This window comes from Lutra lutra, chromosome 14, assembly GCF_902655055.1.
Source record: "Lutra lutra chromosome 14, mLutLut1.2, whole genome shotgun sequence".
Classification (NCBI taxonomy): Eukaryota; Metazoa; Chordata; class Mammalia; order Carnivora; family Mustelidae; genus Lutra; species Lutra lutra.
In genome coordinates, this window is record NC_062291.1 from 72,701,250 (window position 1) to 72,714,941 (window position 13,692).

At 38.4% G+C, this 13,692-nt stretch overlaps 1 protein-coding gene across 11 annotated transcripts in view; it reads left to right on the plus strand.

Annotated features, from left to right (window-relative positions):
• TDRD1 (tudor domain containing 1) overlaps positions 1 to 13,692 on the plus strand; it is a 46,678-nt gene that overhangs the window by 24,915 nt on the left and 8,071 nt on the right. For 9 of the 11 annotated variants that reach the window (XM_047703528.1, XM_047703520.1, XM_047703524.1 and 6 more), the window contains 10 exons: positions 373 to 540; positions 668 to 775; positions 1,642 to 1,812; positions 3,363 to 3,605; positions 3,915 to 4,052; positions 6,384 to 6,494; positions 7,469 to 7,639; positions 9,760 to 10,035; positions 10,766 to 10,885; positions 11,984 to 12,100. In XM_047703528.1, coding sequence (XP_047559484.1) covers positions 373 to 540; positions 668 to 775; positions 1,642 to 1,812; positions 3,363 to 3,605; positions 3,915 to 4,052; positions 6,384 to 6,494; positions 7,469 to 7,639; positions 9,760 to 10,035; positions 10,766 to 10,885; positions 11,984 to 12,100 — 1,623 coding nt within the window. The remainder of the gene's footprint in view (positions 1 to 372; positions 541 to 667; positions 776 to 1,641; positions 1,813 to 3,362; positions 3,606 to 3,914; positions 4,053 to 6,383; positions 6,495 to 7,468; positions 7,640 to 9,759; positions 10,036 to 10,765; positions 10,886 to 11,983; positions 12,101 to 13,692) is intronic. The other 2 variants (XM_047703523.1, XM_047703530.1) reach the window with 2 other exon arrangements.

Sequence of the window (13,692 nt, forward strand, 5' to 3'; positions counted from 1 at the left end):
ATCTCCTGGGCAGTATTTGCTTCACTGAGGGACTATGGAGGTGCCTTAGTGGAGGGTATTCTGTGGTCAGGACGGACGTGTAGAGAAGAGATGATAAAACGGCATAAGAGCGAGTGCATGGAGAGTGCAGTGGGAGCACCCGGGCAGCCACCTAACCTGGGTTAGGGGGAAGTCTTTTCAAGGTGACACCACACTGAGCAAGAAATAACCGGGTTGCTGGGAGATTCGGAGTGTGTTCTGGGAGGAAGAATAGCAGGTGTTAAGGCCTAGAGGTGTTGAGGAAGCGTGACTGGGTTTGAAATGCTACAAAAATCAGCTGAATGATAACCAGATGCCTTGGTTTTTCTGTTTTTTTTTGTTGTTGTTGTTAAGATGATCTTGAAGATGTTGGAAAAATGATAGCTGAAAACAGAGTTGTTGTGGATAGAAGTGATCTAATCCCCAAAGTGTTAACTTTGAATGTAGGCGATAAGTTTTGTGGTGTGGTTGCCCACATTCAGACTCCGGAAGACTTCTTTTGTCAACAGCTGCAAAGCGGACGTAAGTAAATTTTCTGTGATTTGTGCTGGTTGTATAATCTTTGTACTTCAAGAGACTCAACATGTGAAAAAGAAGATAATGCATAGATTTGTATTTACTGTGTTTAAGATGTGATCTATATCGACAGATAAGCTCGCTGAACTTCAGGCATCCCTTAGCGAATACTGTGGTCAAGTGTCTCCACGCTCAGATTTTTACCCAACCATTGGTGATATCTGTTGTGCCCAATTCTCAGGTGAGGGAAGAGTCTTAATGAATTTTTTTTTATTTATAATCAAGTAAAAATAAATGAAACAATCTTCGGTCTGCACTGGATGGCTGCATTTGAAGTTTGAGTATTAGAGTGCACCAGTCCTTTAACTATGCACAGTTAAACTGAACCCAAGTGTGCAAGGGAAGAAGGCCTGTGAGTGCTGGGGGAGTTGGCAAAGGAAATTCCTATTATTTTAACAGCACTTTAGTTTTGGGGAACGGTACAGGTAATTTTGTTTACATCAGGATGTGAACATGGAATCTTCCAGGATCATGTCTTCACCACTTTTCTTGGGCAGAGCGGGAGGGCCTGGAAGCACGGAGCCATCACAGCACAGCTGTGATAACTGGCTTCCGTTCTATCCTGCTGAAGGGAAGCAAGTCCAGTTGCCTCACAGAAGGGTAAGATGCAAGTGGGCCTCCAGGAAATGGATTGCTTGGTAGAGTCTGGTTGACTCCTACTGCCAGTATTCTAAAATTAGCCCTTCTTGATGCTTAGCAAATTGTCCCTGTACTGATCAAGGCATCATTGTGGATTCATTCCCAAGACCCAGACACGTTCTTGGTCCTAATGAGTTAACTGTCTATGAGGGAGACAAAGCATGTTGTAAGTCATGACCTCCCAGGACATGAGCGGTCTAGTAAGGTATGCATAAAAGGGAGTTTTTAGGAATTGAGGGCTTCTAAGAAGCAGAGGTTGTCATGTTGACTAGGCATACATTGTTCAACAAAGCCTGATACTCTACTAAAGTAAAACCTATGAATGACCATCTCTAAATTTGGGAGGGGAGGTTTTTGTTTATATCTGTACGAGAAAATCATTTGAGACGGAGTCTCTCCTTCTTTCAGAGGATGATCAGTGGTACCGTGCCTCCATTTTAGCTTATGCTTCTGAACAATCTGTACTGGTTGGATATGTAGATTACGGAAACTTTGAAATCCTTAGTTTGACGAGACTCTGTCCCATAACTCCGAAGTTGCTGGAATTGCCGATGCAGGCTATAAAATGTGTGCTGGCAGGTAGGACATTTTTGAGGTCCCCATATTCTTAAAGTACTAAAATCTAAACTAAGAGCATTAGAACTTAAACTATCCAGAAGATAAAAGAATGTGTTTAGATATAACTTCTCTTAGTGCAAAAATAGTCCTTAATAGAACATTTCAAATACACAGGACTATTTTGCTATCTCTAATAAAATAAAATTTAATTTAATGTGCCTGTGGTTAAGAAATTGAGTATTCTTTTTTTGCTATTTGTAGTCTGCATTATTGATAAATAACATAGAAGCTGATTCATTACACAAAGTAGAGCAAAACCCATTTGTAAAAACAGTATGTTCGAACATATGCTTATATAAAATCCATCCCACCAGGAGTTCTTTCCATCTTAATAAATTGGCCTCTATTACCTTCATTCAGATATACCATAATTGAACTAGTATCTGATTATCAGAAGGATTATTTCCAAGTTTTTGCTAGTAGAAGAGTTTTTTTTTTTTTTTTTTTAAGATTTTTATTACAGAGCATGAGTGTGGGTGGGCAGAGGGAGAAGCAGACTGCCCATTGAGCAGGGAGCCCAATGTGAGGCCTATCCCAGGACCTGAACCAAAGGCAGACACTTAACCCACTGAGCCACCCAGGTACCCGATAGCAGTGTTCTTCTAACTGTATTTCGCAACCTATCCATGATCATTTCCTGAGGATGATAGGCTGTGAGATATAGCTGTACTACAGAATTCCTCAGGTGAAATGGAGGTGTCTTTGGGCATGTTTCTTTTCCTGTTTGTGGTATATGTCATGATTGCTCCCCAGAAAGGATAGAACTAGTTTACACACCTACCGGAAAGACAGCAGGGGAGCCCATTCCTTCACACGGTGCACCAAATAGAGATACCTCTCTATTATTTCATGTTGGCCAGTTTTGATAAGTTAAAACTAAATCATTTTAATTACTTTATTACCATGAGGCTGAACTTTTTTTTCCCATACATTACTTGCTCTTATGAGAAGGCTAGGCATAACGTTGGGTTGTTGATTTGCAAGTGCCTTTGCAGTTTAAGTACTGCTGGTGGTTTTTTTATGTCATTGTAAGGGAGCAGTATTTCTTCCTGGATTGTTGTATACTTTTGTTTATGGCTTTCTTAACTTGTTGAGATATAATTTACATACCACTAAATTCTCAGTCTTAGGTATACAATTTCGTGATTTTTAGTAATTTACTGAGTTATATAGACAGCACCCTGATGAGGTTTCTTGTGCGTGTCAGTGGTTAATCCCAGCTCCCCTGGAATCACTAATCTGTCTTTGAGATATGCTTTTCTGGACATTTCATATCCATGGAATTATGGTTTGTTTACATAGAGGTAGAGCAGTTTTCTTTAGGCCTTTTTTTTTTTCTTTATAATTTTGCCTTTGTTTTAATATTAGAAAATCCTTCTGCTCAGGCGGGACGTTTTGGCTCTCGTGTTTGTCACGTTCCTTAAATTTAACTTTGAGGAAATTAAGAGCTAAACTTTATAAATGCTTGTTATAAGAAGTATTTTAATATTCTTTTAAACATTTTTTGATAGGAGTAAAGCCATCATTAGGAATTTGGACTCCAGAAGCTATTTCTTTGATGAAGAAGATTGTGCAGAACAAAATGATCACGGTGAAAGTGGCCGACAAGCTGGAGAACAGCTCCCTGGTGGAGCTCGTGGACGAATCCGTGACGCCTCATGTCAGCATTGCGCAGGCGCTCAGGGACGCCGGCTTTGCCGTCCGGGAGGCAGGGGTGCTGGCCGAGAAACCCAGTGTCGCGAAGGAAGCCAGCGGTGAGTAAGATGTCTGCTCCATCATGTCCGTGCTGGAATCCCGATGGCTTGTGTGTGTGTGTGGGTTCCCCTGCTTTCAAAAAGAATGATGGTGAGTGTCTTCTCTCTTTTCAAATCAAGCATTTATTTAGATACAGTATGAATGTGTGGGAAAACTGAAAAAAAAAAAAGCAAAACCTGCGGGTCACTGGCAGATGTCACTAAAAGTCCCTGGAAATTCACTTCCTCAAAATAGATCCCTCACCAGCTGTACCTCCCATCCACACTTTGACCATTTGTTTTGTAAAAGTTCATTTTTTTTTTCCGCAGTTGCCTTGGGTATAGAAGCAAAACTAAATCCATTGGAGTGGACATGGGTTGAAATGGCTGTTGACCAAACAGTAGATGTTGTGGTCTGTATGATGTACAGTCCTGGAGAATTTTACTGCCATGTGCTTCAAGAGGATGGTAAGTGGACTCTTCTCATCTATTTCCCTTACAGATACATTGGTGTGGTAATAACTGAAGAGGAGTTCACTCAATAATAGAAGTACTGTCTTTCCAAGAAGGGCCAAGGCAGTATTTCTACTAATAAGAAAGATTTAATTAAACTTAATTGTTTTTTATTCCATTTTAAGCCACTGTTTCTGTTTTTAAAAATCTATTTAAACCAATAAATTTTCTAAATTTATTTTTGAAAATTAAATGGTAGATTTTATTAAAGCATGACATGCATATATGTAAGTGCACAAATATTGCAGCATTGACATGTCATCACAAAGTCAAAACACTGAGTGACTGACATCTAGGTCAAGATAATGAAGCATTACCAGTCATCCAGAAGTTTCCTCCATGTCTCCTTTGATTACTACCCCTTCTCTCTTAAAAAGTAAATACTATCCTGCCTTCCAATAGCGTAGTTTTCCTGGTTTTGAACTTTATTTTATGAAATGTAATCATACAATATGTACACTCATACACTTGCCATTTTTTTTCACGTTGTTTGTGAGATCAGTTCTTCGTTTTTACATGTAGCAGTAGCTTGTGGTCCACTGTGTGAATGACACTCCAGATCTCTTTCTTTATAGGGCTGAACATGTAGGTTTCTAGTTCTGAGCTATAGAATGGTATTGGCGTGAACATTTCCATACAGATTTGGTGCACACAGATGTGTGCTGCTTTTGAATGTATACCAGGAAGGAAATTGCTGACTATATCCTAAGGGTATTTATATTTTCAGCTTTGATCAATGAATGCTACAAAGTTTCCAAAATGATTATGACAGCTGTCAGTTTGAGTTTTAGTCGCTCCACATCCTCACACTTGTATTTTCCTTCTTTTTCATTTGAGCTATCATTGAGAGCATCCTTAATTTTAACATTTCTAAAATCTTGGCTTGCCTCTCTGTCAAATGAGGACATTGAACTAGGCACCTGAGTCCCTGTCTGGCTCCCAGTTTGTGAGATTTGTCATCCCTCCTTCCAGAATCATCTGGTAGATGGACCACTATTTCATATAGCATAAAATTAAAAATTTTTAAAATCAGTTTTATTTTTATAGGTGATTATACAAGCACATGGTACAAAATAAAAGTTTAAAAGAATGTATAGTGGGAAGTAAGTTTCCCAGTCCCTCTCTCAATTTTCTAAATCTTTCAGAATAAGTAAATAATAATAAGGTTCTTTTCTGTGCATAAGCTTGTGTGGATATATCCCTGTTTGTGTAGGCATAAATGGTAAAATACTTTAAATGATTTTTGCAGCTTCTATTTTCCACTAGGTCTTGGACTGATAAGTTCACATAGTCTTTTCTTCTTCTTCTTTTTTTCCTTAAAGATCTATTTATTTTGAGAAAGAGAACTGGTGGGGGAGGGTTTGCAGAGGAAGGAGGGTAGGGAGGGAGAGGGAGAGAAGCAGCCTCCCTGCTGAGCGGGGAGCCAGATTTGGGGTTCCATTTCAGGACTCTGAGATCATGACCTGAGCCAAAATCAAGAGTTGGACGCTTCACTGAGCCACCTAGGTGTCCCTCAGCATTTTAAAGCCATCCATGGTTTGTATCTTGCCCAGCACATGGCTGGTGTGTCCTTCAGTGGTTTACCTTCCCTGGTTTTCCATACTGCTCCTGCCAAATAAGTTTTGCAGGCTTAATTCTGTACTTTGCCTCAGAGCCCTTTCTTCCTTCTGGAGTCACCCTCTCCTTGTCTGTCCTCTTTCTCTCTAAAAGCTTAAGGAGCACACACAGCTCACCTCTCTGTTTCCTTAGCAGACGTCTCTGCATCTTCTCAGCACTTCTGTGTCCTCCTTCAGGACAGCTTGTATGTCACTTTCTGTACAGGCTTGTACGCACAAAGCTCGTGCTCTGGTATGCTGATAACAGTGCCATAGTAGGGGGTTACCACGAGTCTTCACTAATCACGACTTATTTTCCCAATTAACTTTTTAGTAAGGAAAAGAGAAAAGCATCTGATGTGCACTTAACAGTTGCTTGAGAATGTACCTGAGATTTTTTTTTTAAGATTTTATTTATTTATTTGACAGAGAGAGATCACAAGTAGGCAGAGAGGCAGGCAGGGAGAGAGGGGGAAGCAGGCTTCCCGCTGAGCAGAGAGCCCAATGTGGGGCTCGATCCCAGGACCCTGAGATCATGACCTGAGCCGAAGGCAGAGGCTTAACCCACTGAGCCACCCAGGCACCCCTGTACCTGAGATTTTATGATCAAAACATTTCCCAACTTTAGAGGAAAAGCTGTATTCTGCATGCCTTCTGAATATTGAGTGCTGTATATGTATTGTGTTTTCAGCTTTAAAGAAACTCAATGATTTGAACAAGTCATTAGCAGAATATTGCCAGCAGAAGGTGCCCAGTGACTTTAAGGCAGAAGTAGGGCAACCGTGTTGTGCTTTTTTTGCAGGTAAGTTGCATTTGATAGAATCTTCACTTCATTGATAGAGACTTTTGTTTCTTGACATTCAGCCCTTATTTTTTTTTTTAAAGATTTTATTTCTTTATTTGACAGAGAGACAGAGAGGGAATCCAAATAGGGGGAGTGGGCAGAGGGAGAAGCAGGCTCCCCCCACCCCAGCTCTGAGCAGGGATCCTGATGCGGGGCTCGATCCCAGGACCCTGGGATCATGACCTGAGCCAAAGGCAGCTGCTTAACGACCGAGCCACCCAGGCGCCCCCATTCAGCCCTTATTTTTAATGTGTATTTTCTTCCTGATGTTTAAGCAAATATTTCTCAAAATCAAGACTAAATGAATGCTTAAAATCTCATGTTTTGTCTTCTCTTTATAGCAAGGAAAATCCAAATGAAACTTTCTTACCTCAACTTTGTTAAACTTTGCTAAATGCTTTTCATTCCAGAATTTCTGATATTAAAGTAAATTAGGTATTGGGAAACCTGTTTACTGAAGGTTCATTGTTTCTTCTGGAACCCTGTGCATGTTTAGTTTGAAAGTATATTTTGTGAAACACCTTAATTTCATTGCATGAGTTTTTCTATTTGCTTTTTACATTACTTTACTAATAACAAGTAAAACAATTTGTCCTTAGTTATGAGGGTATTGTAATCTTTCCAGATTGACAGATACGTTCCAATAAACAGAATGTGAAAGTGAAGAGAAGACTTCATAACTTCTCTTCACTTTCACATTCTGTTTATTGGATAGGTGATGAATGAAATCTTTAATTTACATCTGATGTTAAAGTGTGGTGCTATAAATATTTTGGATGTATTCCAAAAAGTGGATTTTGAGAATTCTGGGGATTAAGAGAGCAAATTTATTTAGTTACTTTAGACAAAGGATTTGTTTTTTGAAGATGAAAGTTTCAAATGTTAATAGAAGGGAAATAATGCTCCATGTTCAAACTTTGTATTAAATATAGGTGATGGTAACTGGTATCGTGCCTTAGTCAAGGAAATCTTACTGGATGGAAACATTAAAGTCCATTTTGTGGATTATGGGAACATGGAAGAAGTTACTGCAGATGAACTCCGAATGATCCCATCCAAATTTTTAAAACTTCCATTTCAAGGGATACGGTGCTGGTTAGTAGGTATGGTGCAGAATAAGAAACTTTCTCAACTGTCTTCTAATACTTACGATATACATACTTTAAAATACCAACACCTATAATTTTAATGTGTGAATTAGAAGGTCTTGCTCCATATTATACCATTTAGAAATGTATTTTTGAAGATCCTGGCTGAAATATTCAGTGTTGATGTTAAAGTAAGGAAGCAGCTGCTTTTCTGTGCCTGAGATGGGAGCGAAAACTAATGTGTTCTCTTGAAGGCATTTTGCAGGATTTCTTAAGAGCTTCAAATATTTCTGCCTTTTGTCTCAGCATTTTCACCTGTAATAATTTATTGCAAAGAAATGATCTTGGAATTTCCCAGTTTGTCTACAAGGAAATTCATTATGCTGCTGTTAGTAATAGCAAAACCAGCTAACTAGCCAGTTACAGAGGATTGGTTAAATGACGGTTTGTACAATTGACAGTAATAGTACCTATTTCGGTTCGTTGTTATGAGGATTAAATGAACACTTAGAAACAGAATTTTTCTGACGTGCAAAGTTCGGTTTAAGTGTTTCCTTTTACCACACAGTCATTAAAGTGATGTTAACCATGAGCTATTAATATGAAGAATGGTTAATGAGGTACATAAAGCATGCAAGTTATAAAGGAGATTCAGGATGACATTGTGATTACAAGGACAGACTCTGGAACCAACTCTGCCATCTACTGTGAGAATCTTAGGCAAATGATTCAGACTCTCGGTGCTTCTATTTCCTCATCTGGAAAATAATAGTATCTTCCTCGAAGAGTCATTAAGAATAAAAGAGATGAAAAATATAAAGCACTTAACACTACCTGGCATTATATCCATAAGAGCTATTATTACTGCAAAGGTTTCTTTATAAAAGAAATGAGTACATATGTGCATGTGGGTCTTTCCATATGCACATGAAAATTATGGAAGGTTGGATATCAAAATGTTAATAGTGCTCGTGTCTGGCAGTGTAGATGCTCTTTATTTTTCCTTTGGCATGTTTTCTTTCTGCTTACTACGCTAAACATGTTTCCGTTTATTTTTGATTACCATGCTTTATGTCCATGCTTCTTAAAATGTGAACCCCAGGGTGCCTGGGTGGCTCAGTCAGTTAGGTAATGGCCTTAGGCTTGGGTCAAGATCCCAGAGTCCTGAGATGGAGGCCATGTTGGACTCCCCCTGCTTTGCAAGGAGCCCGCTTCTCCCTTTCCCTCTGCCTGCCACTCCCCCTGCTTGTGGGCTCTCTCTCTCTCTCTCTGTCAAATAAATAAAATCTTTTTTAAAAAAGTATGTGGCCACCAGACAAGCAGCATCAACTTGAGAACTTCTTTAAACTGCAGATTCTCAGTCCCTAACGAAGATCTGCTAAATTGGAAATTCTAGCATGTGACCCTGAAATCTGTTTTAATTAGCCCTCTAGGTAATTCAGATGCACGCTCAAGTTTGAGGATTACTGTTCTAAAAATAAGGGTATAAGCCAAAATTATCCAAAAAATAATTCTTGGTGAGCTGTTCAAAATAACATTTTGAAATAAGCATTAGAAAACTGCCCACAGAAGTGAAGGTGTATGGTTGAGCTCTTCTGCCCGCATAATTAGTAACTCATCATATACATAACAGTACAAAATGGTGGCTTCTAATCCTATTTTTGCCTACTGGAAAAATGCCTGGTAAAGATATATTAGTGGGAAAAATAAGGAAAATTTCTGAGCCTCCTAAAACCCTAGTGGTATGTTATCTGTAATCCTGCATGGAAGATGTAGAAATGTAACTCATCATTGAAAAACGGTACTCAAGGGGCGCCTGGGTGGCTCAGTGGTTAAGCCGCTGCCTTCGGCTCAGGTCATGATCTCAGGGTCCTGGGATCGAGCCCCGCATCGGGCTCTCTGCTCTGCTTCCTCCCCTCTTTCTGCCTGCCTCTCTGCCTGCTTGTGATCTCTCTCTCTCTCTCTCTGTCAAATAAATAAATAAAATCTTAAAAAAAAAAAAAAAAAAAAGAAAAACGGTACTCAAAATCGCTGATCCAAATGCAACACTTGACAAGGACCAGTCCTGGACACTCTTGAAACAAAAAATGAAGCTTGGGCACAGAATTCTTTTTAACGCTCTTCTTATTTGCCAGATATACGGCCTAGAAACAAGCACTGGACTGAAGAAGCCATAGCCAGATTTCAGACGTGTGTTGCAGGGATAAAACTCCAAGCCCGAGTGGTTGAAATCACCGGACAGGGAGTGGGAATCGAGCTCACTGATCTCTCCACATCATATCCCAGAATAATTAGTGATGTTTTGATTGATGAACATCTGGTTTTAAAAACTAGTTCGCCACTCAGAGACTTGACAAATAATAGAGCCATTAGTAAATGTGATCTTCAAGTTGATATCCTGGAGCTTCAAGGTAATGTGCTTAAACCATTGATTTGTTATTTAAATTTATGTTATCCTTTGCTTTTATAGGCTATGAAAATTTTTCTAGCAGTTTTTCTGTAGGAATACATACTTTGTGGAAATAGGTAACAAGTTACCAAAATTAGTATTTATTGGGATTCCTCGAGGGAGCAATCGGTTGAGCGTCCTGACTCTTGTTTTCACCTCAGGTGGTGAGAGACCTCAGGGTGGTGAGATTGAATCCTGCTTCGGGCTCCCAGCTCAGTGTGGAGTCTGCTTCTGATTCTCTGTCTCCATCTCGTCTTCTACCCCCACTGCTCATGCAAACACTCTCTCTCTTATAAATAAATCTTTTAAAAAAATCGTATTTATTGAAACATGGTTTTATTAAAAACTACTCATTTTTATCGTTATTTATCAGGTAATTTTGCATTGTATAGTTATATATTCTCTACAGTGTGAACCAGTTATAAGATTTACATTAACTATACTATGGAAATGGAAATATATTACAGAAATAATACAGGAGTGCAGCAGGTCAAAGATTCTCATTCTAGATTGGACTCCTTTGTAACACAGAGTCCCTCAAACTGAATAGATTGTTTTGTGAAAATACAGATTTTCATTTTAGGGATTTGTGAATGTTGATTCAGTTGATGAATAAATTGAATAAAGATAAAACTGAGAGAGAATAACAACTTTGATCTGTTTTATACAAGATCTGTGTTGTATGATTTCAGCCATTTCTTCCCCTGAGCAGTGGAGGACAATAGAATTGCCAGTTAATAAAACTGTACAAGCAACCATATTGGAAATCATAAGCCCACACTTGTTCTATGCTCTACCAAATGAGATGCCAGGTAAGAAACCAAAATTTGAGACCTATTTATGCTCATCTTTTTAACTGTGTAATGAAAGCTCTTCTCTGAACTCCTTAGGAAGTGGGAGAGAAGGGGAGGCTGGTGATTTTTGTTTTATTCAATGTTTTAAGGAAGAATTGGCCATCATAACACTTCAGGGGTATTTAGTTATACAAACAAATGTAAAATAAATGTGAAGGGAAACACCCTGCATTTAACACCTTCCGGATCCAGTCTAATCTACAGCTTTTTATAAGAAAATAGTTTCCTTAATTGCTGTATACTTTGTTGTTTAAAAATAGATACTATCACAAAAAAATAGGTACTATGTATATTGAATTGCACTTACAAAGCTGTCTACAACTTTTTGAGAAAACCTGTTAATATTGAAAGAGTGCTCTATAAGTCAGTCTATAATCACTGTTACTATGGCTTAGGAACTTAGAGAAATGTTTTATACTGGACCTAATCCTGAAGAAAAGTAGCATATAAATGTTTTCTTACTTCATGGAAGTTTATAATTAAGAAATCTCTTGAACATGTTTGAGTTTATCCTTGTAGTGTCAGGGAGAGTTAGGGCAAGCTGGGTGATAGCTATTCAGAATAACGGCAGGTATGTGAAGGCTACGAAAGTGAACCTTTGTTTCAGGTTGTCAAACCACAAATTGTGGTGATACCAACAATTGCTCTTAAATCTCTAATATTACAAACCGTCATCTTCAGTCTGTGTAGTGGAAAGCAGGGACTTCGGGTTAATGAATCCTGATGAACTGGAAGTACTTTTTCTTATCTCATTAACTGTAACACGCTTCCTGAAAAGTATGCCAAAAAACTGTGAAAGTATGATTTAACAAGGTTCTGTAGTGTGAGCACCACTAGTATAACCACCCTGATCTAGAAAATGGCTTTCCAGAAGCTTCCTTCTCTGAGTATTAGATCTCTTATGTACAGAGTAACCACTCGTGGTTTTATGTGTTCTTAAAACATAAATGTAAATGGTTTTTTTTTTCAGTGATTCAATTTGACACTGTTTTTGTATACTGTCTAAACAGTAGCATTGAAAATTTCTTCACAAAAGATTGCTTTTTTATGTTTCAGAAGATCAGGAAAGATTGTGTATATTGACAGCTGAATTGTTAGAATATTGCAATACTCAGAAAAGCCAAGTGTCTTACAGACCCAAAATCGGAGATGCGTGCTGTGCCAAATATACAAGTAAGCTTCTTTTAGATAAAACATTAAACAGGAAATGTTTGTTCTCTTTTACTTGAAATCTTGTGTATTTTGTTATATAAGGTGCACATTTAATTTTGCTTATGAAATTAAAAGCAAGTTTGTAGGTTTAACTCTTCATATTGGGGTCCTCCAGCTTTTCTGTTTTGTAACCATAGATTATATTTAGGTAAGGATATAGGGAGATATCTACAAATCTGTCAGAACTTTGACATAATCAGCTCTAGATAACTCTACTGAATATGGTGGCCCTTAACATATTTATATATGGAGGAGTTGCAGATAATTTTAGAACTTAATGTACTCAAAAAGGAATAAATGCCTTAATTAGTCAGATTTGTTGAATTAGGTACACTTAACCATTGTCCTGTTGTTTACTAATTCATGTTAACAAATTTCTTTTAGTAATAACAGTTGGAGTAAATATTCTTGGGCAGAAATTTAGGGAATTCCTGAGTCAAAAGATATAAATTGTTTTGTAAGTTCTGGAAACATATTGCTCTGTGGGCATCTTAAAGAGATGTCCGTATGTGCCAAAAGTTTGTGAGTGGGCCAATTTCATCTTCATCTTGCCACCAACATATTTAAAATGCTTTTGGACTATTGCCCACATACAGTTCATTTAAAATAATTTAAATTTAGATTTGCAGTTAAATATATTCTGTTTAGTTTTGTTTTTCTTTTTATTTTATTTTATTTTATTTATTTATTTTGACAGCGAGAGATCACAAGTAGGCAGAGAGGCAGGCAGAGAGAGAAGAGGAAGCAGGCTCCCCCCTCAGCAGAGAGCCCCATGTGGGGCCCAATGCCAGGACCCTGGGACCATGACCTGAGCTGAAGGCAGAGGCTTTAACCCACTGAGCCACCCAGGCGCCCCTGTTTTTCTTTTGTATGATAATGGGATCTATACTTTCCCTCCCTTTCTTCCTGATAGAAATATGTCACAGCTTTTGGTTAGATAAGTATTCTCTGTTACTCTGTTGGAATTGCATAAACACTATTCACAGCCTAGTCCTGTGGTCCACTACGACATAGGAGATACACGGTGACATATCTCTTTTGCCTTTTTTGTTGTCGTTGTTAGTGTCCTGTATACTTTCAGTTCTCTGCATTGGTGCAGATTCTCCCAGTGAAACCTCATGAACTTTATCAGCTTTTGTTACATTGCCAGCGCTTGCTGCCTTCTGACCTGCTAGCCAGACTGCTTGTCCCCAGATGTGAGCCATCGCCCTGGAAGTTTTCCTTCATCATCTTGCTGGGGTTGTTCCAACACCACTCCCTCGTGTTTCACAGTTTTCTCTCCCATCCCACTATGTTTTCACAGTTTCTTCCTTCCTCATCTCACCTTGTTTTCTGCAATACTTACTTTGGATTTGTTCTAATAATTGGGTATATCCCATCCTCCAGAAGCTAAGAAAAGGTATGTTTCAGATAAATCTTCTGTTATTTTCCCATGTTCTCCCATGTTTGAAAAAGTCTTTATTCTGTCTTAATAGTTAATTAATTGCTTGCCTAGATACAGAATACTAAACTGGAAATCATCTTTTCCTTAAAATTTTGCTTTTAAAACAATT